The 26,019-nt window shown below is 34.3% G+C and overlaps 2 protein-coding genes across 2 annotated transcripts in view; one reads left to right on the forward strand and one right to left on the reverse strand.

Annotated features, from left to right (window-relative positions):
• RhoGAP5A (Rho GTPase activating protein at 5A) overlaps positions 1–26,019 on the forward strand; it is a 161,272-nt gene that overhangs the window by 107,884 nt on the left and 27,369 nt on the right. The gene's annotated exons all lie outside the window — the stretch shown is intronic.
• Mhcl (Myosin heavy chain-like) overlaps positions 1–26,019 on the reverse strand; it is a 184,232-nt gene that overhangs the window by 4,750 nt on the left and 153,463 nt on the right. Inside the window, exons 22-32 of the mRNA XM_089708942.1 lie at positions 25,842–25,990; positions 24,665–24,788; positions 18,210–18,299; positions 6,276–6,419; positions 5,165–5,392; positions 3,576–3,692; positions 2,592–2,753; positions 1,994–2,170; positions 996–1,125; positions 513–660; positions 120–225 (exon numbers count right to left, since the gene is read on the reverse strand). Of these exons, the coding sequence (XP_089565068.1) occupies positions 120–225; positions 513–660; positions 996–1,125; positions 1,994–2,170; positions 2,592–2,753; positions 3,576–3,692; positions 5,165–5,392; positions 6,276–6,419; positions 18,210–18,299; positions 24,665–24,788; positions 25,842–25,990 (1,575 nt within the window). The remainder of the gene's footprint in view (positions 1–119; positions 226–512; positions 661–995; positions 1,126–1,993; positions 2,171–2,591; positions 2,754–3,575; positions 3,693–5,164; positions 5,393–6,275; positions 6,420–18,209; positions 18,300–24,664; positions 24,789–25,841; positions 25,991–26,019) is intronic.

A 26,019-nucleotide genomic window follows, 5' to 3' on the forward strand; every position in this document is an offset into this window, starting at 1 on the left:
CATAGAATTTATTAGTGTAATATATTAGCGCTATTATATTGTAATAACAACACCTATATTTGTAACTGCATTCTTGCAAATACATAAATGTATGTTATGTTATTATAATTAGAACTAACCTGGTTCTTCAATTGTCTAATTTGGGCTTTGCCTCCACCTTCCTTCTCCTTTTGTTCCAACATCGTTTGAGCGTCTCGTAACAGTGCGCGGTATCGTTTCAAATCCCTGAAAGTTAAATAAAAATTAAGAAGACGGATATTAGTATCAATATTAGAAATAAATTATGTTGAGTGATCAATCATAAAACATCATTCAAAGACGCAAACTTTTGAGTATTAGCGACAGGATTAAGTGCAACAGTTTATAAAAGATTGATGATATTTTTCATGAAATATTATATACCTATGTGTATACACGTGTCTTTACGAGCACGACCTATGTGTGCGTGTGCACATGTGCTTGCGCATGTGCATGTGTGTGTATACTTATTGACATACTTGTATAAATCTCACCTCTTAAGTCTATGCACGAGCTGCACCTGTTCCTGTGTCTCGGCTCTTGCGGTTTCTTCTAGCGCGGCCAGTCGTCGCTCCAGTTCGTGCCGTTCGCGCAGTAGCAAGCTGCGCTCTGAATGCTCGCTTTCTAGCTGGCTTTCTAGTACTGGGATGGGAAATAATATATGGTCAGAAAACGGGTGATTTTTGATCCTTTAATAAAAATTCGCTTAGAAATTTCTATGGACTGCGAAACACTACGAAATAAACTATATTTGTATGGCCTAAATGACTAGATACTTTACATTTATCGTTAATTTAAATTTAAACGTAAAAAAAAATTGTTGATAGAAGGGACGCTTCGTGATAGAAAACACAAATCGTCAGTACATATTATAAAAAAATACATCTTAAATATCATGGTACCTTGCCTACATGAATTTGGCCATTTATATTATTCTATTAACTATAATTAGTATTAAAGATAAAAAATGTACTCACTCTTTAGTTTCTTAGCGGCATTGGCTCTAGTTTCCTCCATCTCGTCGTCCCGCGCGGCCGCCTCGAGGCGAGCCTCTTTACGCTGCTGTTCCAGCAACATTTCCACTCGAAGTTTCGAACTCTCCAGTAACTGTGAACGAAATTATTGTTTTTGAAGTGAAAACTTCTTTAGCGGAGTTGGGTATGAAATCTTAAACTCGCGTCAGGACACGTGGCCTGATCGAAAAAGCGTAAGACGGATGTTTTTTTTTTTAGCCCTTATATTCCATGCGTAAGACGGATACCATTCCAATATATCAAACATGCTGAACGTTAATAATCAAGTTTTCACTTCTGCCGGCACTCCCGGAGTGCAACCCGTCTTTTTTATTTTACAATTATGTTCAAGTCGTGATATTTTAAAAGTTGATAAAGCCTTATAAAATGTTAAAAAAAAATTAAGTGACATAAATTACTGCATGTATTTACTAGAAAAATAAAGATTTGTGGAAAGACGATAAAAACTCTCCATCAATTTGTATGTCGATTTTCAGTGCGACGCAACTTGAATGCTGCATCTTGTTAAGCTACTCTTCAGATAGCCATACGATGCTTAAGACTGCCCAATAGAGAATATTACAAACTTTTTATCTACTTGTTTTTTTTTTTTAATTAAAATAAGATCAAAAATAACAATCTTTTCTTCAAGGCCTTATAAAAAATGAAATGTTGTCAATTATGGCAGAACCCCTATACAACAAAAACACACTAACCCATTGAGTTACATGTACATGTACTAGAGTTACATGTAATAGAGAGGACATCGCTACTACACTTTTTTTAACACGAGTTAGAGTCAATCGTCTCAAACTCAATTTTTGTTCGGTTACATTGATTGGTTTTAATTGATAAGTTTATTCAAATTTTTAAAATAAGATAAACAATATTTATTTGTTACATTGATTGGTTTTAATTTATAAGTAGTAATACCTCTAGTAATAATACCTCAATGCACTAACCTGTATCTGCCCCGCGAGCTCATCTAGCTCCTCCTCCTGGTCGCGCACGCGTCTCTCGAGCTCGGCCTTAGCGCGTCTCAGTGCGCTCAGCTCGTCTCCCCCCCCACCGCGCTCCTCCAGCTCGCGTGAAGCCGCCGCAAGCCGCTCCTCCTTCAGCTCGATCTCTAGCCGAGCTTCCTGTGTATCAAAAAAGGGGATAAATTAAAATTGCGTTACTTTATGCATGATAAATTAACGCTTAAATACCGGAATCGCTAATTGAGCGAAAATTTTAGTCAAAACGCGAAATTGACTATAATTATGGCTATATTGAAAACGGCTCTGACTTGATGATCATAAAAGACTTTATCGCGAAATTCATATTGTGGATGACAAACACGAAGAAAAGCAGAAAAAGCTTCTGCTTTTCTGCAGTGTCGCGTTCTGAACATTAATTGGTATACCATAACACGAAGAGCAGGCTCTTATTGCTTATCAAATGGCTGAAAATCATATTACAAATTTGAATCCACTCATTATTAATTGCACTTACGTAAATGAAATCCCTCTAACCCATCATAATGCCTCGCTCACACACTCTCACAAACACGTTACTCACAGAGAGGCTCTGCTCGAGCGCGTACTTCTCGGCGTGCGCCTGGTCCCGCTCGCGCGCGAGTCGCTCGCGGGCCGCGCGCTCGCGCTTCAGCTCCTCCTGCGAGCTCTGCACCTCCGCGTCGAACTTGCGCTGCCGCTTCTCCAGCAGGTTGTTGCGGCACGTCTGCAATACGAGAACAAAAGATTAGGCATTTACTGGTCAGGAAAACGTCTTTGAGCACTTATGGGCACTAAAAAAGACACCATATTTGTAAATGGAAGTGCAGAGTTCAGAAATAATAGCCAAGGATCATTGAGATAATATTAATATGGAGATGACACCGCCTACATCACTTATGTTCCACTCAACATACGTCATGTGACGTATGTTGAGCGGTATTTTTTAATGGTTTTAAAGTGAAACGCATCAAACATGCCTTCGTGTGTGTTACGATATTGCACAAATGATACAAATAATACGGAAAAGTGCAAAGGAATAACTTTCATCGTTAAGTACCTAACTAGATAAGTAATAATTTTTAAAACTTAGTTAGAGCAAAAAAATGGCGCACAGATTTTGTTCGTGGTGTCTACTCCATACGTAGTAATATTATCTCAATGCCAAGGATTAACATACAAGCCCAAAACTATTCGGACAAAATAATTTGAATAAAGTGCCCAAAATAAACATTCACGTAAAACAAGCTACCGTGAAAGCAGTGCTATACAAGAATTAAATAAAAAAGACGGGTTGCACTCCGGGAGTGCCGGCAGAAGTGAAAACTTGATTATTTACGTTGAGCATGTTTGATATCCATCCGTCTTACGCTTTTTCGATCAGGTCACGTGTCCTGTCGTGAGTTTAAGATTTTATACTCATTACAGAAAAAGTGCTCAACGCCGCTAAAGAAGTTTTCACTTCAAAAGTTCAACATATTAAATGAGGAATAAGGGAAATAATTTAAATTGAATGATGAATTCCAGAAAACAAATTAATTGAAGTTACCTGTTCGTCCAATAATGATCGTAGGTCGGCCATATCGTTGGTAAGTTTCTGCAGCTTGCGTTTCCATTGCGCGGCAACCGCTCTCTGCTCTTCCACTTCTTCATACGCATCTTGAACCTAAAAGGGAATGGAATTTAAAATGAAATATTAACACAGAACATAACTCTGATTGAAAATGATCAGAAAAATCATCACCATTGAAACATACTGCAAAATTATTCTATAAACAATGAGTTTGATAGGACCTAGGATCCCTAATTTTCTTAAAAGTTTGTGTGTTATAACAGTCAGTCTTAACAGTACAATAATTTTTAACCACAGATTCTAGAAAAAAATATAAATACAACCTGCAACTAGAAACAAACACAGAAATCTATATTCTACACGTTGCCCAATGCCGTATGAAGGAATCTTCAAGATATAAATTACTCAATAGTTAATTTGCTAAACTCGCTGCGATCAGCCGTCGATCTTGCAATTTGGAGCCAAGCCAGCATGTCAAGTAATCGAAACGTTTCTATAAAACACGCATACAAATAGGTCCCCTGTAGTAAAAGGTTTACTGACCTCTTCGTTATCATCTTCCATCACAATTCTATTGGACACAAAAAACTATAAAAGAACTATACATGTATAAGTATAGAAACGCGTCATTATACTAAGCTATATGATGATAAAAATGAGATATATCATAAAATGTATCACGCTATCAACATCAGCGACCGATCAAGGATGGATAGGAGATAACTGAGTTTCGTATACAGATAAAATAAACAAATACGGACCTATCGTGACCTGAATTTTGTTTTGGGAAAAGTACAATATTTTTTATACATATTACAAGAGCAGTTGCAAACTTAAATACGCTTTCCAGATATTATAAATAACCTGATTTATATATTTCAGATTGTTGTTTCATTTGCATTAAAGGAAACGGAAATTGCAATCGCAATGCTATTGAATTTAAGGTGCTTGCGTCATACCATTTACCAAAATTAAATCGAAACACATTTTACTTGGCATTATAAATTAGTTTTGTATAAAATAACATACATGTTTAGACAAAAGTAAATACAACAATAATATCGTTTAATGCCTGTACACAATTTTTATAGGTAGGTCAACAATTTTTATATTGTCTGATAATATTTATCTAAGACAATATTATATATACATTATGTATTCAAACAGAGGCGCCCGCGCCAGTGAGTTTACAATAGGCATAACGCCAGTTCAATATTTATGTGCTATGATGCCAATAGTATTTGTGCAATATTGACAGGCACTATTGTAGATCCTGATGCTAATGCAGTTTGTCTATAAGACCTAGTTTTGTAATAGGATCTAAAAATTAAGGTCTGTGTATTCCATAGCAGAGAAAAGATTGTTTATTTTTGGTATATCCCATTCTATGCTATAAAATATTGTCCACGTCCATTCCACCGCACTGAACTTCTTCCCCAGATACTTCATCTTTCTTGTACGCTCACGTATCTCACGCTTACTGCTTCTGAGCCTTCCGAATCGCTACTTTGCTATTCTTTTGCTCTTTTATAACACTATTTATAAAGCCTTTCAAACTTCCTTACCTTTTTCTCGAGCTGTTTCTTGACAGACACCAACTGCTCGAGGTCATCCTCGTGCTGGCGACGCAATTGCGCTCGCAATAGTTGTAGTTCCCGATGAGCTCTTTCCCAGCGACGTTTGTATTTGTCCCCGGCACCTTCTGCTTCTGAGCCTTCCGAGTCGGAGGGTTCTGCACCACCGCCGTCAGAGGCGCGCCAATGGAGCAGCTCGAGCTCAAGGCGTTCGGATGCCTGCAAGTGAGATACACGTTAGTAGGGTAGATGTAGCAGGTCAAGTTCGAACTGCTCGAATGCTTGTAAATTAGGGGCAAGTTAGTGATATTTATTATGACAATCCTGCCCCGTACGATTTCAAATAGAAAAAGGCTGTAAGTGTAGACCGCAATTCTCCTGTATTATGAATCCTTTTTCTGTTGTGGAAGTTTATATCATTGGGTAATGTAAAGATTATTATAATAATAATACTACCCCCGTTCCATTTTTCTGTCTAGACTTCATAATCAACATATCTTAACAATATATACATATGGTAATAGGTATAAACTATTATTTTGTTCCATCAAAACAAGAGTATCACAAAAATCGGTTTAATCTGCTATATTTTACTACAACCCGGTTGCACTCATAATTGAGTATTTGAATAATAAAAAAGTATTGATTTTTTTAATGTATTTTAAAACTTTATTATTAATAATATTGATATTTAATGCAAAAAGCTCCAAAAAAATTATTTTTCAATTAATTATAAGCAATTAAAAATTGATGAAATTTAAATTAAAGTCACGTGACTATAAACGCGCCATGACTGGTCACGATAGATGTGACGTCAAAATGTTATAGTTGTATACGTTTTTCTATCAACTGTAATGAGTGAAAACTAACATTATGACGTCACACGCGTTCGTGTGACGCTTCGGGAGTTGTCGGTGTGTTTTCGGTACTGGATTCAAAGACTAATTTTTATTTTGAAATAACTTTTGAATTATTGCAAAAAAAAATAAAAAAAATAGTTTTGTTATAAAACTTATATATATAATCTTTCCATTTAGCACAAAAAAAAAATATTCAAATACCCAATTAAACGCAATCACTGAAGCCATTTCACTAAACATACCTGTTGCAACCTCTGGTTGTTATTAAGTAGCTCTCTATTATCCCGCTCAATGCGCAGCCGCTCAGCCGCCTCAGCGTCAGCCCGCTCAGTGGCAAGCGCTGCTGCAGCTCGCTCCTCCGCCAACTCGCCGCCCACCTCGGATAGCTATAACATATTACAGATAATATTAATATATGCCAGTTCAATATTTATATTGTGCAGGTAGAATCGTAGGCATCATATGTAAATACATTACCTATAGACAATCCCGATAGTCTTAGATTCAGAACGTATATCAATAGAATTATTGACAAAATACATTTTGAAAACTAAATTTGCATGAGTTTTCATGTTTAATTTCTCTTGTATTCAATTCCTCGAAAAATTATTTGAAAAGCTTTCCATTTCATAAGTAGATTTACTATTGCATGCGTTTTAAACGGATGTTTATGTCTGTCAATTTCCATACACCGATTCAGTTGTCTCAAAATACTGTTTAATTCTTAAACCATGGTTTGTTTGGTGTACAATTAGATTTAGTCATACTGAAACTATGCGTGGAACTAAAAAGAAACAAATTATACCTAATATGTTTCGCACTAAAAGTTTAATATGTTAATGTACAAGAAACCTAACCTCATTTCTTAAATAGACATTCGTTAATTGGGATATCCGCAACAGATTCCATAAATCTGAGTTTTTAAACATGTTAGTAGGTCCCACATTGCTAATAAAAAGTTCTAATTCATTTTACAGAGTAACATTGGTTGGTTTTTTGTCATTTTAATGTTATCTTTACAGTCACAAAAGAAAAAAGTTGCTCACTACTATTCTTTTTAATTAATATTTTTGAAATACCAAAAACAAGTAAAAACTCCATTAACCATGGCCATGAAAAGTGCAAATTGAAACATTGTTATTTGTAATTACATTGCCAATATTCGCGAAGGTTACATTTTAAGCGGGTTTTTAAAACGAAATAGTTTTTAATCAGCGGTCGTCCTTCATCAAACCCGTTAATATATCAGTCAACAACATTGTACAATTATGCAATCTAAGAGTATACATGCATTTTGGCGCTATTACAATTCGCAAAGGAAACCGATAACAATATATTATAGGGTTCTATTTACTATTTTACCTACATAGTGGATAAGTGGAGTCTTTGAATGAAAGCTTTATTCAGAACACTGTACATATTTTTTTCCTGGCATAAACACTATTACTACGCTGAGGTATATGGCAATATGTTAATGGTAATTTCTTGAGTTCCAACTTCCAATGAAGACGATCGTATGGAAATTTTTGGTAATTCAAAAGGGTCTTCAAATTCAAATTCGTGTGTCGCATTAAATGCATTTATTGTATCGTCCCGATGTATCTAGCAACATAAAAACGTGGGTCATTTACCTTCCTTTATATAAATAAACACCTGAATAGTACACACCAGTAAAACTAGCTCTATATTTCAGTCGTTGCGCCCAGCTGCTGTACCAGTTACAAAACTGCTCATCGAGATAAAACTAACTTTCATATGCGCTACCATTTTAAATCTATCTATTTAAAAATGCACGTTTGTCTTTTTTTTATAGAATCGTAAATTATGAATTTGATCATGTGATGATCTTAAACAAACTGTTGAGCATCCGCACGAAGGTTTCTGAGTTCGTACGACCAAATTTCGACATTGGACCACATTCCATAGGAGAAGCTGGGGTTGAATTGACTCATAACTATAATCATGATATCAAACAAAATATGATAATGACACACAACACGGTGTAAACGCTCGCTCTCATGTAACACTTGTAGAGATTATCCGATACTTGTTATGTTGCGTCACGTTATTACGTGAGATACGAACGGGTACTTCAATATTTTAATAACGGACATCATTTTTGAATGGTCTGTATTTTACGATCGTTAACTATTTAATTTTGTGGATGCATGAATACCTTTTATAAACTAGTGGTGATTAATATTTTGTAAAACGCATCGGTAAATGTTTACTATAGTATTCCTTACAGCAGATTTTTTGGAACCCCAGTAAGCTTCCCTCTAACTTACTTAAAATGAGGGAACATCCTCATCTTCGCATACAGAACACTCTAATGATATTTAAAAAAACAACTGTGTACAATTTCATCTTACGCAAAAATTAAAAATACGCGATAGCGTAGAAAGAAACCTTCAAATACTTCTCTTTGGCACGAAATACACGCGCGTGCGTTACAAGTACCTACGTAACGTGAAAGTAATTGTATGAATATGAATGGACACTAACGAGCTCGTCATAATTCAGTTAAAGATAAAATTGGACCGCCGACGTACCGAGTGGGAGGTCTCACTGTAACAAAGATTTGATTAATCTGCGTTAACTGCATACAACGTGTGCCAAATGCAGTCGGGCATTTCCTTTCAGTTAAATTAATATATAGAGCAACTGGTACAGCTCTTGGAAACAATACCTATTCATTGTATCAGTATATGTTATACTCGATATATATTATAATGGCTTCACTCCCCGTGATAAACATGGGCAAAAACTTTCATCTTCTAGTTCACTTGTAGCCTATGTTTAACTTCAACTATTTTCACTACATATTTTATCCTGTTCTGTGGTTTAGCCGTGAAAAGTTAACGGACGCAAAGTCTTTCGCATTTATAATATTAGTTTGGATATCCTACATTTGATGTTTAAATATTCATGCATTAAATGAGAATGGCAAACATTTTGATAGTGAAAATTATTTACCCATTATACGTTCAAAGAACACGATTAGATTAGGATAGTTAAACAAATAATTACTTAAATGTAAATTGTTTGGAATCTATGTAAACATGTTTTTTTAGCAGACATGACAACAGATTGCCAAGAATTTTATGCATTAAGAGAATATATCATAAGTGCCACTCAACAGTAAAAAAAAGTTTGGCAAGCGTTGTTCCATGCTGTAATAGCGGCATGACGGCCTTTCCAAGCGCCACTGCTAGCGCGTGAAATTATATGTACTGAAATACTCCAAGTAATTTATTATCTCGTATTATTTACATTCTTATCACATTCCTCTTGAGAACATAAATGAACGCGATGATTCACTAACCTCATCCATTTCGGAGACTGTTGTTCTGTCTTCAGATACTCCTCTTGAAGACCTACACACGCTACTCGCTCTGCTTCCAGTACGGCTGAATAATGTAAACCCCTTAATCATGATGTTTGTTGCTGACTTAGATCTTCCAACCTTTCTTTTCTTTCCGTCATAATACATTTCCAAGTCCGGCTCATCCTTGTGCCCCAACCGGCGCCATTCGTCCATAATATGATCAGTGCGTCGAAGAAAATTATCAATTTTGCTGGACAAATAATTTGAAGATGTGCCTTCTTCTAAATAAGCCGGTTGAGGTTTGAATTTTTGCCTTACCGGTTGTTTCTTGCATCCAAGTACAAACGATAAATTAGCATCAAAAACAACTGGTGCTTGCTCTTTTGATTTTAATTCCTTTAGATTGACGTTATCAGAGTTATCACAGCTTTGCGGGTACATTCTGCGAGGGGTAGGGCTTCTATTGTAGAGCGTAGAATTCATACTCGAAGAGCGGGACAATGGAACAAAAGTACCGTTGCTACTGCATGTTGAATATTGACTTGCAGAACTTCTGATGCTACTATAGGATGGACTAGGTGATCGCGATATTATACTACAAGCAGAAATGTGGCGTTTAGCTAATTCGGCTATAGAACCAGTTTCTATCGATGCAGATGAACTTCGTCTATATGACGGACTAGGAGATTTTATACGCAGATTTGTATTTTCAGACGGATTCTGAGGAATAGTCTTGATTTCTTTCAAGGGCTTCGTTACAAACAACTTTTTAGTATTCATCAAGACAGGCGGTATCTTTTGTGGCACCTTCTCTTCAAAGTTAATCGGTAGCGTTTTTGATTTCTTTACTGGCAATATGGCTCGTCCGACAGGCGGCTTCGGCGGTTTCTTAGGTGTTGCATCCAGTATCGGCGGCGAAAGTGGGCCATTGTAATTAGGTGAGAGCATCCCATTAGTCGGTGTATTTGATCCGTTGGACGTAGCGTGTGTTCCATTAATCGGGGTACAATTTCCGTTGTTATTTTGATCGGGTATCTTGATGCTGAGCTGTTTGGGGTTCCCACCCTGGGGGGCGGGCGTAACGTGAAGGTGCGGCATGATGATTTGTTACACTTGTGTTTCCTAGCGGAAGCGTTTCCCGCGTTGAAAGACCAGTGCCATTTCACCGGTGCGTGCAGTATTATTGTCGCGAGCGGGTTGGGATGCGTCGGGACATCGGTGGAAATAGAACCGGCGTGAGAGCGATCCGCGAACGCACTGCGGCTGCTAATCGGTCGCTGGGCAGTCGCGCCCGCCCGACTATTTTGGTTTACGTAGATGTCGAAGTGCACGCAAGAGTGACGTTCGTTGGACCTTCAAAGCTTAACATCAGAAACTATAAACATTGAGATTTACAAGTGTATCTTGGACTTTGCCAAAAGTGATTTTAATAGAAAATTAGATTTATAGCACCTCTCTTAGACGCCATATTGTATAATGTGTTTACTAGCATTACTATGATTACATATTGGAAGTAGCATTACATATTAAAAATTTTAAACCGAAAATTTTGATTATAAACAACAAGAACACTTGTAAAACATGAGGTCAGCTTTGAAAGATCAACGGCCTACCCTTGAATTGACATTATCAAAATCGGTTTAAAACTGTAATCATATAAACATTACGGTCAGTTTGGCAGAGAACCATATGCCAAGAATCTGAATTAACGTCGACAGTTAAAGATGATGAAAATAGATACAAGCGATTGACGCTGAGATGACCTATATGTTTCCTGTTTAAAAGCTCCATGACCTTCGATACAGCAGTTAGTTTAGTTAAAAGTAACTACATTAGTGTATTTGTTTCATTATTGAGTTCCGCTGCGGAAGAGTACGCATGTATATTGAAAAAGTATAAGCAAACCACTATTATAGTAAAAGCAATACACGAGCATTCATTAACTGTATAAGTAATGTTATTCTTGAGTCTATTAAAGATAGTTAATATCAGTTCATAACGACGCTATCGGATGTGTATCTATGAGAAACTCCCATTTTTATTGATCGTTTTATAGCTCTCGTGGTAGTTGATATTGCCTTTTAAGTTAGAGAAAGCACAGGAAGTAACCAACACGAAGCACACATGGGAACCATAACTGAGGCATTCCCAAGCGTCATTGTTGATTCTATAATAGAATAACAAAAACACTGCAACGAGTATAGTTCAAATAAGAAATACACAATGTCGTCTGCCAATACGCTGGCCGTTTGTTGCACTGAACAGATAGCCTACATCCGTCACTGTTATATTATGTAACTAACGCGTAACAGTTTCTTTTAACAGTTATATTTTAGGAACCGCCTATGATCGTCCGCTATTGGTTTTATTTTTGTTTGCTCCCACATCATTAGCAATAACTTTCTTCATAATATTATTAAGTTTCGTAAAGAGATAATTTTCTTTATAAATTGATAAATTAAGAGACGCACGAATTGTCCCTGATGTATTTATTTTTGAAATTGGAATGTTAGATATTTCAAGGGAAAATTAAAACAAAACACTGATCTGAGTCACCGGCAATGTCAATGACTCTCACCCGCTTATTAAAGAAACAACATAAATATCTTCACTGAAATTATCTTCGGCATTATAATTATGCCTCTATCATTTATACAGTTCACTGGATTGAGACAGATAAAAAAGACATAAAGTTGAGAAGAAATCACATACCCAGCAGTGTAATCCTTTCATTCAAGTATGTCACGAGTTTTCTTTCAATTGTAAATACTGAAGATAATAGAGAACTTTGAATAATTTACACAGAGCACTGCATTTCATCAAAATGTGCACAGTTGACAAAGGTTAGCACTGCAATATAATCTCACAGAGGATCTTGACAATGTTGTATGTGCAAAAACCAGTTTGTCGGTTACTAGGACGATAATTTGTAGTGAGAAGGCTATTTGCTTTTTAATTTAAACTTAATTAAATAAAATAGTACTTTAATGAATTTAAAAATGTATTTATTTCTTAAACGGAATATGTAGGATATGTTTTTGTTTTAAAGCTTTTGCAAGAGATACGTTAGTACAAGAATTTCGGCGTAATTTAAATTGGGTCATAACTCTTGGAATTTATTTCGCACTGAAACATTCCAATAATATCAGATTTGGTTCGAATTGACTGCATTATTTGGTCTTATTTTCATCCTGACCGCGTAAACAGACAAATGAAGGACAAGAAATTATAAAAACAACTTTATACAGTAACGACATTTTCTACAATAGTAATCCCTAAAACAGATCACTAAGAAAATTCTAGGCACGTCATAAATGCAAAAAAGTTGTTGATATTTTAGTTTTGTTTACAACGTATTTTCCTTGCATCCTTGAACTATTTTCAATTCGTAAACACGTAGGTAGAGACAAAATTTTACGATGAAAAATTATGTCTCTAAAAAAATTAATAAATCCTGACTTAAATATTTTTAATGAGTATTTTTCTACGTCTTTTTGTACGAAAGGAGAAACCTTGCTAGACGAGGACAGTTTGTAAGTGGAGGCTTGTAAACATATGAGCAATTGAAATAAATACATACATACTAGAATAGAGACTGTACAAAATACAATTTAGAAATGTGCAATTACATTATAAGAAAATCTATAAAGTACAAGAAACCATCTGATAGGCTACACAAAACATAATAATATATAAACACAACAAAATATTATGAGAAAATTATTTGAAAACAAGCTGATTACAATTTTTTGGCATAGTGTTATATATCTAACACCCATTACATATACCGGTTATACTATAAGCATGATCAAACAAATTTCCAGTGCAACGATATTTCTGGAATGATAAATCATCAAAATTGGGACGTCCACGACTCAGCGACGCGACTGAATTGTCCGCGACGAGTGAAATCAGTTTACATACACTTGCTTCTAAAATTATAATGGCACAGAGTCGCTTGTTGTTGCGTCTCGGGAATGTATTTGGGATCCTATCGAAACTATAGATCGATAATAATTGTGCCATAGGCGGTAAATTATAAGAACTCGTGATAGAAAACTTTTACTTTCCTTCAAGTTTATAACTATAAAGTTATATTGCCTATAAAGACATACCTAATGCAATAAGGAATTTTTCAGAATTGGATAATTATGTCAAAAACATTGTGGTAATCCTGAATTTAACTTAAATTCATTTAAGTTTCATATTGTAGAATTACAGAACTCAAGTACGTAAACATGTCTTAGGGCGCGTTCCCACTATGTCGTAACGACTAATTTATCGTTCGACGACTGTAGTCTCTACCTGTTCCCATTATAACGATTGTTTGTCGTCAACATTTTTTATCGTTTAGCGACTGTCGTATCTAGCTGTTCCCATTGGATCGCGACGACATTTTATCGTTTCCTGGCAGTCGCTTTGTTGTTTACACATCATCAGCAAGCTACAAATCTAGTCGCCTCTGCGTTCGCTTGGTGATTACTAGTGCGTTTACTCTCCTGAGTTCAATGGACGTCATAGAGTTGCCGTCCACAATTTTTTTATCGTTTTACGACTGTCGTGCTTGCCGTTCCCACTGTCACGACAAAGTGTCGTCACTGCAAAAACTGTCGTAGACGACAGTAAATTGTGTTGTTCTAAATGTGAACACCTCCATTTAAACATATAAGCCACGACACTTAAAACTACACGATTATCTGTCGTCACGACACGGTGGGAACGCGCCCTTAGTCATTGAACTTTTATATCATCCTATTGAAGGATTAACATTCTTTAAGAATTGGGGTCTTTATTGAACAATCGACGTTAATCAATAAAATATATTGGCCAAAATGGGTTACTGGATAAATTAGTAAAATTTCAAATAGAAAAAGACCTTCTTGTATTCACGCGAACAGTTTGCGGTGAAAGAATGAAAATATTATTATTTAGTGTTTTTTTTATGTAGCTGTAAGTTCTGTCCCAGTTTCATTGCGTTTGAAGTGCCATTTTTATTAATGGTTTCTGTCTGTGCGAAAAATTGTACGACATTGTTTTGTTAAGGTTTTGTTATTGAAACTGAATTTTCTGTCATGGGAGAAACATTCAAAAATGTTTATTAGATAATTTCTACTTTGACAACATTATCAATTCAACCTTCTTAATAATAAAAATAGGAGAGTATTTTTGGAACTCTAGTCAGATTAATAAAGACTTTACGTAAACAACATACATTAGCTAAAATAATCGAAGTCGTGATAACTTCGATTGAAATTCTTTTGACCAAAAATTTGCCTTTCGAATTATTTTTATACGCAAATTCAGCTTTAATCCTCAGTGGCTATAAAAACGAATATTCTAGCATTAGTGACACACACCACTAAAACTTCATTCAGAATTTTTACGCGAATATTGCAGATCCACTTATAAACTCTCGGTCAAGGTAGCGCTCGATAATTTTTGAGAGTGTCGTAGGCGGGTATTACATCTGACAAAGCTAGATAATCATGTGTTATACAATTTTAACAAATGTACTCAATACAATAGCTATTTTCATCAAATGTTAAGTATTTGAAAGAGCAATACGAATTACGATCTATAATGTCTACTGAACACCGTTATAGTGTTATCTTTGGCGACATTTGGAATTAATCATTTCTAATGAAATATAAACTTGCCAACGTTTCAATTATAACGTTTAAAACAAGTTCTACACATCAAAGACAAGGTAATCGGATAAAAATACTCACATGCATTTATAGAGCCTACTAGTTCGAGTTAACGGCAATTAAATAAAAACAAACAATCGACCACTTTGACAAGCGAAGACGCATTGATGTGAAACTACAAATCCCTAGGACGAAGGCGATCTAGGTACTGAGTCGCGACTTGAGACTAACGGTACAATCGCCTTAAACGTGTGAAAAATTTCAATGCTAACGTTTATCGATCGATTAAGTACATTTTAAATTTTTCATTTGAGATGCTCCTTGAATAATTTGGTTGGTTCTGAATTTTGTTATGCATACCTTGTAGTCTAAGAGCTCATATATTGTTATAAATAAATTGTTTGGCATCAAAAATAATTGTCTGACAATGTGAGAGATAAAAACACGACAAGAAGCATTTTTCAGCCTGTCACTAAATAATTTTAACAAAAATATTATATTGAAATTGGGATTCAACTTTTCTTAAAGATTGGTTGCCAAGACTCTGAAATTTCATATAGAGATCAAATATTCATCAGATTGTATAATGTGCTATAGGTTCCTTTAAAGGGATTGTTTTATCTCGATCTCTTGATTATAAATGGATTTGCATCCTTTGCTATTATTATAGAGATCTATTTATTTATTTAAATAGGTGCACACTAATCTATCAAATGCTATAAATAGTTCAAAAATAAATTATAAGTATTATTTTTTATTCGCTTCAAACCATTTTGACGATATCGATGCTATGAATTTACCTCGACGATGTTATTACTTAACAATTACTTCTCATAATTGTCAATTTTATTAGGAAGGAAAGTTTTTTTTGCAATCTATAAGAACTTTCTATAATAATACCATGGAAACGTATTTCGTACGTGACTGTTCGTAATAAATGGTACGTTCCTCACCGCTGAACATCGTTGACGATAATCAAAACCTATTGTTTCCATTACTACAATCAATACTTTAGATTTATACGCCAACTTGCTGCTTATACTAACCATTTATTAAATATCGTTTGATTTATTACAATCTAGAAGAAATTTGATGGAATAAGACTAATAGGCTTTGAATTAAATGTTTTTTTTTATGTCAGAGCAAGCAAAGGAGCAGATGGGCCACCTGATGTTAAGTGGTCACCACCGCCCATAGACACAAGTGTCTATGGTAGTGTTACAAGTAACACTACCATAGACACAAGTGTCTATGGTAGTGTTACAAGTAACACTAGAAGTGTTACAGGTGATTAATATTTAGCAGGCACATATAGATAATTTTAATGATAAAATAGAAGAATAAATCCATCGAATGTTTTCTATTTTTTGAGATATGCATATCAATAACAAGACAAAATTTAATAACGATTCAAAATATAATATGAATCGTGCATATGCGTTTGCGCTGCCATCTCTACAAATGTTTTGGCAATCATTTGGTGATTATCCTCACAGCTAGATGGCGTTAGTAATAATTAAAATTAAGAATAAGTGCTTCTTTTTATTTGATGCTCAATAAAAATAATAAAACGTTATTTATTTTAAGTAATTTGAACTTTATGGTTAGCTTAGTATGCGGTGTAAACCTCTTTCACGTGTAAAATGTTTATTGCTATCCTAAATGGAATACTCGAAGTTTAAACTATGCTAATAAAATGATCATAAAAGTAGACTACTTGGTGAATACATTACAAATGGTATGTTTAAATGGCATTGAAACTTTCTGGCATATCAAACCCGCCGCCATTTTGATTTTTTTTCAAAATCGCGGCGCACGATTAAAGTGGTATGTATGGATAGAGGATACAAAGACAAACAAAAAATGTCTAATAACATAGTACCCTAAAGCGGCACATTACCGAGATATTTGGAGGTAAATATTCACTTATGAGTACGACAAACACTAAAAATAGACTTATTACGTGGTATATGCATAATATTATCTCCAAATAATCACTCCTAGGTAGATTATTATTATTAACAGTTTATTGGAAGAAAGTAGGTAGATTCATTACATAAAAACATACATACATTACATAAAAATGTAAATAATGTAATGAATACCTACTTTCTTCCTGTAATAATAATAATCTACCTAGGAGTGATTATTTGGAGATAATATTATGCATATAGACACGTAATAAGTCTATTTTTAGTGTTTGTCGTTGTACTCATAAGTGAATATTTACCTCCAAATATCTCGGTAATGTGACGCTTTAGGGTACTATGTTATGAGACATTTTTTGTTCGTCTATGTGTCCTCTATCCATACATACCACTTTAATCGTGCGCCGCGATTTTGAAAAAAAATCAAAATGGCGGCGGGTCGATATGCCAGCGTCCATACAAAAAGTTTCAAACCCCTTTATATGAATGATCATGATTTACAACATATTTACATTTTGTATCAATTTTCAACAGACTGAAAAAATTGTGTTTTGCTAAAATTTTAACTCTATCTATAATACGTCTTAAAAATTCTAAGCTTAAAAATCTAATTTAATCATATTGAAATAACCTCGTAAACTCCAAAATACAAATAATCAGTAGCGCGTTTAATCCCAGACAGCACCACGCGCAAAAACTAGTCGCAGAGCCAAACTTGTTTCGAGAAGAAAAAAATCTGTCTGTCTGTCAATAACACCTGTATTGCTACTTAGTATTTTTGTTATGTGTGTTATGGTGCGTGTCATTGACCCCGGCCAAGGTGCGTCGGTTCGATTCCCGTGCGACGAGATATTGTCATAGTGGTTCGGTTCCCATACTTTTTATGGTATTTAATAGAGTATTAGTGAAGCTGTTGATTGTTTACTTTGTTGTTTAATAGTTTATGAATATATTTTTTTAAATATTATTTTACTGATACGAAGAGCACATACATTGTTGTATGTTACACAACTAGAGACAGATAGAGACGCTATTCAAGCTACTTATGTATTTTCCTATTTTACGTAATGTTATTTTTATCATAAAATTTATTTACTTATTAATTTTAAAACTTTGAAAAACTTGTCATATAAATTAAACAAAACATTTGTGTTTTCGTTTATTTCTAAGGTCAAACTCGAAGTTTAAATTCACAAAAAATTTATTAAATCCTGCCTATTTTTTAAAGTTACCTAATCAAAACAATGTTAAATTATAGTAAGAGCTACTTACTTTGGTTTCAAGTCGTTCATTTTCGTTCTTGTAATGGGTGCGTTCATTTTCCACCTTCTCCAATTTCGAGCGAAGTGTGTCAAGTTCTTCCTGCAATTAAAATATACAATTAGAATTAAGACATAAATTATTCTAATAAAAATAATTATCTGTTAGTTATTCTTATCAAAGAACTCAATAATTTATAAGTATCAACTTATAAATTATTGAGTTGAAGAAATTAAGTAATTGGGAATTAAGTGGTCAGTGTCTGGTAAGGCAGAGAATTCTGATGGTGAATATAATATAACTAAATATTTCTAAGAGTAACAAATAAAGAAATATACCTGTTTTGTAAATAAATAAAAAGATAGGTATTCTAAACAACATAATTAAGATAGTAAAAACATCGAATTTACTTTAAATTACGCGCAAATGTCTGAGAGATATACGTCCAAGGACATTCAAACAAATGAGATAAATTTTCCTTTCGAATTTAGTAGAAAAAAGTGCAGTTTTCGTAGTGCTAAGCTAATAAGAGAGAACATCGTATAAAATAGCCATAAATAAATTAAGAATAAGTATTATAAATTTTGTTAGAAATACGTATTACTAAAATTTGTTTACCTATCATGTAAAGCAATGTGTGGCTTAAAATGTTGTATATTGTTTACGTAGTAACTAAATGTGTGATATTGTAATTGAATACACTATTAAATGAATAAAAATTCAAGTGATTATCAAACTTTCACACGCAGTTAATTCATATCTTATCTATATTTACTAGAATCCATATCAATTGAATATACTGCTTTGAAAACCCGTTCCGCAACGCACCGGAATTAAGTGCTTTGCGACGCATCAACAGTGCATTTATTACGAGATATATCGTTATGCAATTATAGCAGCTATTGCATAGATCATAAAACATATATTAATGTGGCGTGTAATGGAGAAAGGCGTAAAATAGTTGTGTTGGGGAAAAGTACTTTATGTGTGCATTCATGTGGCAGATTATCGCGACAGGAAATATGCAACATTGTTAAGACGGATTGCATTGATGTATATCTACTGAAATGTCTAGTGAAATGCTATCTTTAAAATGTTTATAACTTTATATTTGAACTAGTGGTCCGCCCCGGCTTCGCCCGTGGTACATATTTCGCAATAAAAGGTAGCCTATGTCCTTTCTCGGGTATCAAAATATCTCCATACAAAATTTCATGCAAATTGGTTCAGTAGTTTAGGCGTGATTGAGTAACAGACAGACAGACAGAGTTACTTTCGCATTTATAATATTAGTATGGATATCTCCTTAAGAAGGTAAGGATATGTTAATTCTGTATCTTATATGATACCAACCAAACTAATGTGTTATAGGAAAACCATACCATAATCAAAGTAAATTCGTTCAGGAAGAATTAGGTAAGTAAGATTTACACTTTTATATGTATACATACATTATGCTTAATAGAAGCTGAGTAGAAAATCCGATAGACTTGTAGGGATACTACTTAACATTTCAAAGTTAAATTACAGCTTATTAATCCTCACACGTGTTATTAATTAGAAATCGCTTGAACAGCACTTCGAATACTTAACACTCAACTGAGAGTTCATTGCTTGTCCAATCAATAAATAACACTATCTCATTACTTTATTACATGAAGATAATAACAACACAATATTAATTCAATCAAGTACCATTCAACCCAGGAAGATGCTAGTATAAGCGCATAAAATCATTATTAGTAGCGGTATAAAACCACAGAGCGTCCCTTACATAACTCGATGTAAACCAGACGTAGGAGGATTGTAAATACAGGAACAGTTATTATTCTACAATGTACTGGACACTGAGTGCGGTTATAATTCAAGTGATTTTCACTTCCCGGATAAGAAAGCTTAGACGAACGACCTAATTATTCATTCGTACGTCTGCACAAAATTGTCAATACTTCTTCATTATTGACAGCATTTATTGAATGCTCTATATGCGCTTAGAACTTAACATGTAGACACACCGCACTAATCAGAAGACTCAGTAAAAAAATTAAAGGCGTTATTGGTCTTCCAAAGTAGCACATTTGGAAAAATATAATCATATATCATAGACTTCAAATGATCAACGCTACTTTCCTTGCAAGTTGCAAGTAGTAGAACAAACCTTTAAATATACGTTCTCAAACCCTTAATTTAAGACTACCAATTATCTATTCGTGACTAGTATAAAGTAGAAGTACGGAGGCATTCGATAATTGAGCAGTTACCTCCATTAGGTAATAACAGTTATTGTCATACATACCGCATCTAGTTAGAAACGAACGAATATGAACAACATAACTTTGTGTTCAATCAACTTGTTTCGCTCTATTTCGCTGATCGTTTCACTCATTTACATTATAACTGACGAGTGCACAATAGATCGTGTCATCGTCATTCTCGTAACTGCCTTATATGGTAATAGTAATAGCTCTAATAGTGATGAACGGGAGCATATGTGATGTACATATTATAAAAAATGTATTGGGTCATAATTCACAATGTTTTATTGCTTCGTGCGGTCTCGATTGTTATTCGATAAAAATACTAACGATTTATTAACCTTAATATTATTCATTGTGACAATACATAATCGTAGCGTAGGCATTTAAATTCTGCGTAAATTCTCAAAATAAACAGTTCTCTCTGGGGCCTAAAATTGTACATATTTTTTCGATTAATAGTAAAAAAGGGTGTTAAACAAGACATTCAACACAATATTCTTTTCTAACAATCCCGTTTCAACATACAGCCGCATTGCTTGATTAGAAGCATTACTTACGTAGTGTTATAAACTGAATACGGTTAGAGCAATAAATAAACCCTTCTTACATCAAGTGCGTAACTCATTCAACGTCCATTTACAATTAACCGTATCAAACGCACCAACTGCAGACATAGACAAACAAAAAAGAACTAGGTCTTCCAGACGAGCCTTTAAAAAGGCTAGACTGAGTCGCTACGATTTACGATCCTGTCCAGATATAGAACGAAACAATAATCAAGCTGTATGTTAGTATACGTATGGGACGTCATGTCACTATGGAAATAAAGGACCGGTACGTGTATACTATAATTTATCGTCGGCGAATGGTTAGTTTTTCACTCTGTCTTCAATCGTGGGAATCGATCCCGTTATTAATGTTGTGTACTTAGTCTATGTCGCGATATGCATGTATGAATGGAAAAAAGCTAAGTCGTTTTATAATTAGTATGCTGTGTATCATGTTTATGGCATTATATCGTGGAAATATAAAAACAGAATCAATGAAAAACTCCTATCCCATCATACTCCAATAATGCCAAATTAAAGATACCTACGCTTTTCTAAATATACTTACACGTAATTTGATTGAAATATCCGACCGCCACCAAACCTAATGACATCAACGCAGGAGGTCCAGTCAGAGTCAAATGACTTAGTGTTTTTGCACCAACACACAAGCCGCCACAACAAGAATATGAATAATGATTATCATAATCTAACGGCCATTCTCGATTAGCTAGCAAATTGTGCATCGCTGCACGCGGAAGTCATTTGATAACATCGTCTCGTAGGTAATATGAACGGCGGTGTTTATTAACATTCCCGCGTATGACAAGCTCTGGCTGACCCTTCGCGAGTCCTGGATTAATCGCCTGACCCGTAATGCTGAATGCATGGTATAGAAATTACTGTTTAATACGCTGATGTATGCAGAAATTACTGGCTGAACTTGGTTACATCGCATAAGGTGGAATAAAAGCTTTGGAATGATGATAAAACCAACAAAAACTATAGTTTTCAACGGGTAATACTAAATTCTGTTTTTTGTTAAAATTCTTTTTGGGTGAGAGTATTCCGTGTACACAGGAATGTCTCCCATGAAATTTTGGTTCCACTTGGTCGAGAAGTATCCTTTTTTGTTCCATATTTTTTGCCACCCACAATGACTTATTCATTTTATCGTGACTCTAGACTTCCTGCTTTCTTCTAACAGATAAATAATGTATATTGTGACGATAAAATCTCTGTTGACTGATATGTAATTACTGGCGGCTGAGTGAAGACAAAAAATATATTACAAAACCGATTGATATAAGTGCCCATGGAGATAAGACGGGATAGCGTACTATAAAAAGATAATAGTTTATATCTTGGGAGTTCTAGAGATGAAAGAAATTATTCTATGAAAGTTTGCTCAAGGAAATTATAATACAAAGATATATTTAAATGGTTTAGAAAATAAATGAGTCGGGACCGTGAATTTAAATAAGTCTATACTTATTTATCACATGGCCATTAACATTTTATGCACGACATTTCTGCTATTACCTTATTTACATAAATTAGACTTTTAAAAACTTCTGAATATTCATAAATCCATATATCACTGTAAATAGATCGATGAATCTTGATATGTTTACTAAGTGCTTGATTTCACCAATTATAAAAGAATTTATGTTAAGAATTGATAATATTTTTAAATGCTTCTTTCCTTTTATATCACTTGACTTTTGACCATATATGTGAATTTAGTGAAAACTTCTCAACATATTTTATTATAAAAATACCTAATACAAAAATACACATAAATAGAATCATAGGTATACCTATTGAATCAATTATATTAAATTGTCTATAGCTTACTGCTAGACAGAATTTCACAGTAAATAATTAATTCATAATACTTTTACTGTGATCGTTTGATAAATAATAAACTCGATATATAAAGTTTTATAGCAATGAAGCCCGCGGTGTTATTGATAATATATTTTATTGAATTACTAAAATATATCGCAAATGTAAAATTTATAGTAAGCTTTAAGTAATCAAAGCTTCCATTTCATGAAATTCTATAATTGAATTTTCTAATGGAATTTTGATTTATTGAGTAGTTGCTTTAACTGTTTTTGCAACATTGGTATATTTATAATATGTAGGAGAATTAAAATAAAATGAATTTCTAACCTAAGCAATTATAAATGTTCATTGAAACAGTTTTTTGTACCATCATATTCATAAAATTGCTCGATGTTTTTTGTAAATGTAATTAAAGTATCCTACTCAACCAATTACCATAAATTTTGTTGGTGATAAAATTGGTCGATAAAATTAATATATGAAGAAATATAGATCTAGGGAATTGTTATTTATTATATTTTTTGGAAGCATTCACTAAAGCAATTAAGAAATGAATATTTTGTCAGAAGGCAAACTTTACATTTTATTAGATATACACTGCCGAAAGTCCGTCTGTATCTTTCTACCTATGAATACGTATCCTATTAATTCAACTAAACAATAATCATATCCTATTTGACCATTACATATATCTAGAGCAAGAAATTACAAGATTACGCCCACAAGAGTAAGTCGATAGACCGGGTCACTGACTCTAATCTGTGAGGAAGCACTTACACGCTAATATAAGTCAACTAGTTGATAACCTCTTGAGGTGGACGGTTTTTAATAGCTTTTGAATGGATACAGTTACGAAATTTTATATCTTTATTTGTTGGTAATATGTCTTATCTTCGTGGTAGTCGAAAACCTTTTAAAATTGAATAACACCTAACAACTTAATCCTATGAACTTTAGTGGAATGCAGAAATGTATTCAGAAGTATTTTGAGAATTTGTCTATATATCTTAAACATTCGATGTACAAAAGCTTTTATGAAATTTACAGGTTACCTATTATAATGAATGCTAGAGTTTAATTTAGCTTTATTATTAATAGCTTTGTCATAAACGTCAACTAAATAAACGGATCGGCAAATCAAACTACATTACAATCGATTTCTCTACTTATAAGCTCTTGAGTTGCGTGTTTTCAATGTCTACATCATTAACAATAAATAAATTAATGTACCATAAACCTTTCACTGTCACAAAGAAAGTGAATTACGTGGTAGTACATAAATATTCATTACGGAAAAACCTTTTTTTCAATTAGGAAATGTTGGTTAATGGTTTTAATCACCCGTATGCCATTCACAAATCAACACATTGCACATACTATAGATAAAATACATTCTTTCGACATGATGTTATTTATTATCAACATTGATAGTTGTATGAAGCAATAAAGTGTTTGTGTTCTTTGCATTTTACAATTTCAGGGGTTAGAGTTGAGTGATTAGATTATGTGTCATTCAACATTTATTGATCATCGACTTTATTTTGGGCTACTAAATACACTAACCTCTGCTAAGAAGAAGCCGTACACATTACCAATATCGCGGGATATTAGTTGCTTTCCCTAGATTCCCTATGCTTAAGTTATCGTCGCGGTTTTGGCTTGTGCGCCTCAATTCGTCAGGTGTTAGACAAAGAGCTATCTATGCACGAGGCTATGACGGTAACTCCATGAAAATGTTAATACTATAGAGATGGTAATATCCTGGAGATGTTAATACCATCAAGATGTAATATCCTAGAGCTATTAATACCTGTGCCTGCTTCAACCGATGTTCAGTGCGGTGCACCGCCAGCAGCGGCGTGACGCGCACGAGCAGCCGCCACCACGGCCAGTCGCGCACCGCCAGGAACGCGCGCACGTTGCGTTGGACGCATCTACGAGTAAATACATGTATTTAAATCAAAAAGTTTTTTATTGTACACCATAGAGACAAGTACAAATAAGAATCGTCAATCTGTCCATAAACAGGCGGTCTAATTGCTAAAATAGCGATCATATTGTGTTGTAAAAAAAAGGAAACAAATAACGCAAAACACTGAATGTTTGCCTGATATATAAAAATATAGGTTCAATTCTCTTGGGTGAAATAAACATTAAACAATGATATTTAAATATTCTTTTTAGCTTGGATGACAATCTGAAAATCAATGTTTTCAGATGAATGTAGCTTGTTAGTTACACGTACATATCACCAAAGTTAATTAAATTGAACAGTCTTAAACCCAAGTAGATACATTGATGTTCGATAAAGAACATAAAAAGTTTAAAATAACTTCAATGTGACAATTACCTTACCAAAAGTGCAGTAAAAATGTAAATGAAGAAGATAACTTTATAGATCTTCGGAGGTGGTCTGATACTATAAAACATAAACGATCAAATCATATCGAGATAGCTAGAGTGCTACTATATTCTAGTTCGCATAAAAATACTTATCTTTAGATACCCACAAGTGTACATTAGAAAGTCAATAGCCTCCATAATGGGACATGTTGCTCTATATGATATAATTTGTTATTATCTAATTATTTAAATGAATTTAAAACCAGTAAAAAAGAAAGCCATTCAATCTGAATAGAATGTAATTTTGCAACGGTCTTGTTTACAATTTCTAAAATCTAAAAACGAATTTCTTTTCAAACGCAAAATTGCTAGATGCAGGAAATATGTATTGTTACAAAGACACAACTGCTTTGTAACAATACATATTTCCTGAAATTCTTCTGAATAGCGAAAGTAAAAGAATAACGCTGTATGGATTAAAGACGTATTCGTGGATAAGATTTATTTATCCTGTACAGCGTCATCCGTCTTCTTCCCCTTTTAGGACCAACGAGGACTATCCAACAAAACAAATCGTATTAACTCTTCAAGGAATCACTACACAGGAACAACACCTCACCTACCTAAAATCTAAACTATCTTACCTAGCAGCCGTGTGTTGTGTGCGCAGCTTCTGGGCTCTGCGCCGTGCGAGCAGACCGCGCGCACGCGCCTGTAGCCGCACGAGCACGCGAGCGAGCGCCGCGTCGCGCCGTGCGTCCAGCTCGCCCACCACGCCGCCGCGGAACATGATCTGTGACAATAGAGATAAATCAATAAATT

The sequence above is a fragment of the Colias philodice genome, chromosome 21, assembly GCF_061535455.1.
Source record: "Colias philodice isolate Cphi_HAF_F1 chromosome 21, ilColPhil1 Martin Lab GWU primary, whole genome shotgun sequence".
NCBI lineage: Eukaryota > Metazoa > Arthropoda > Insecta > Lepidoptera > Pieridae > Colias > Colias philodice.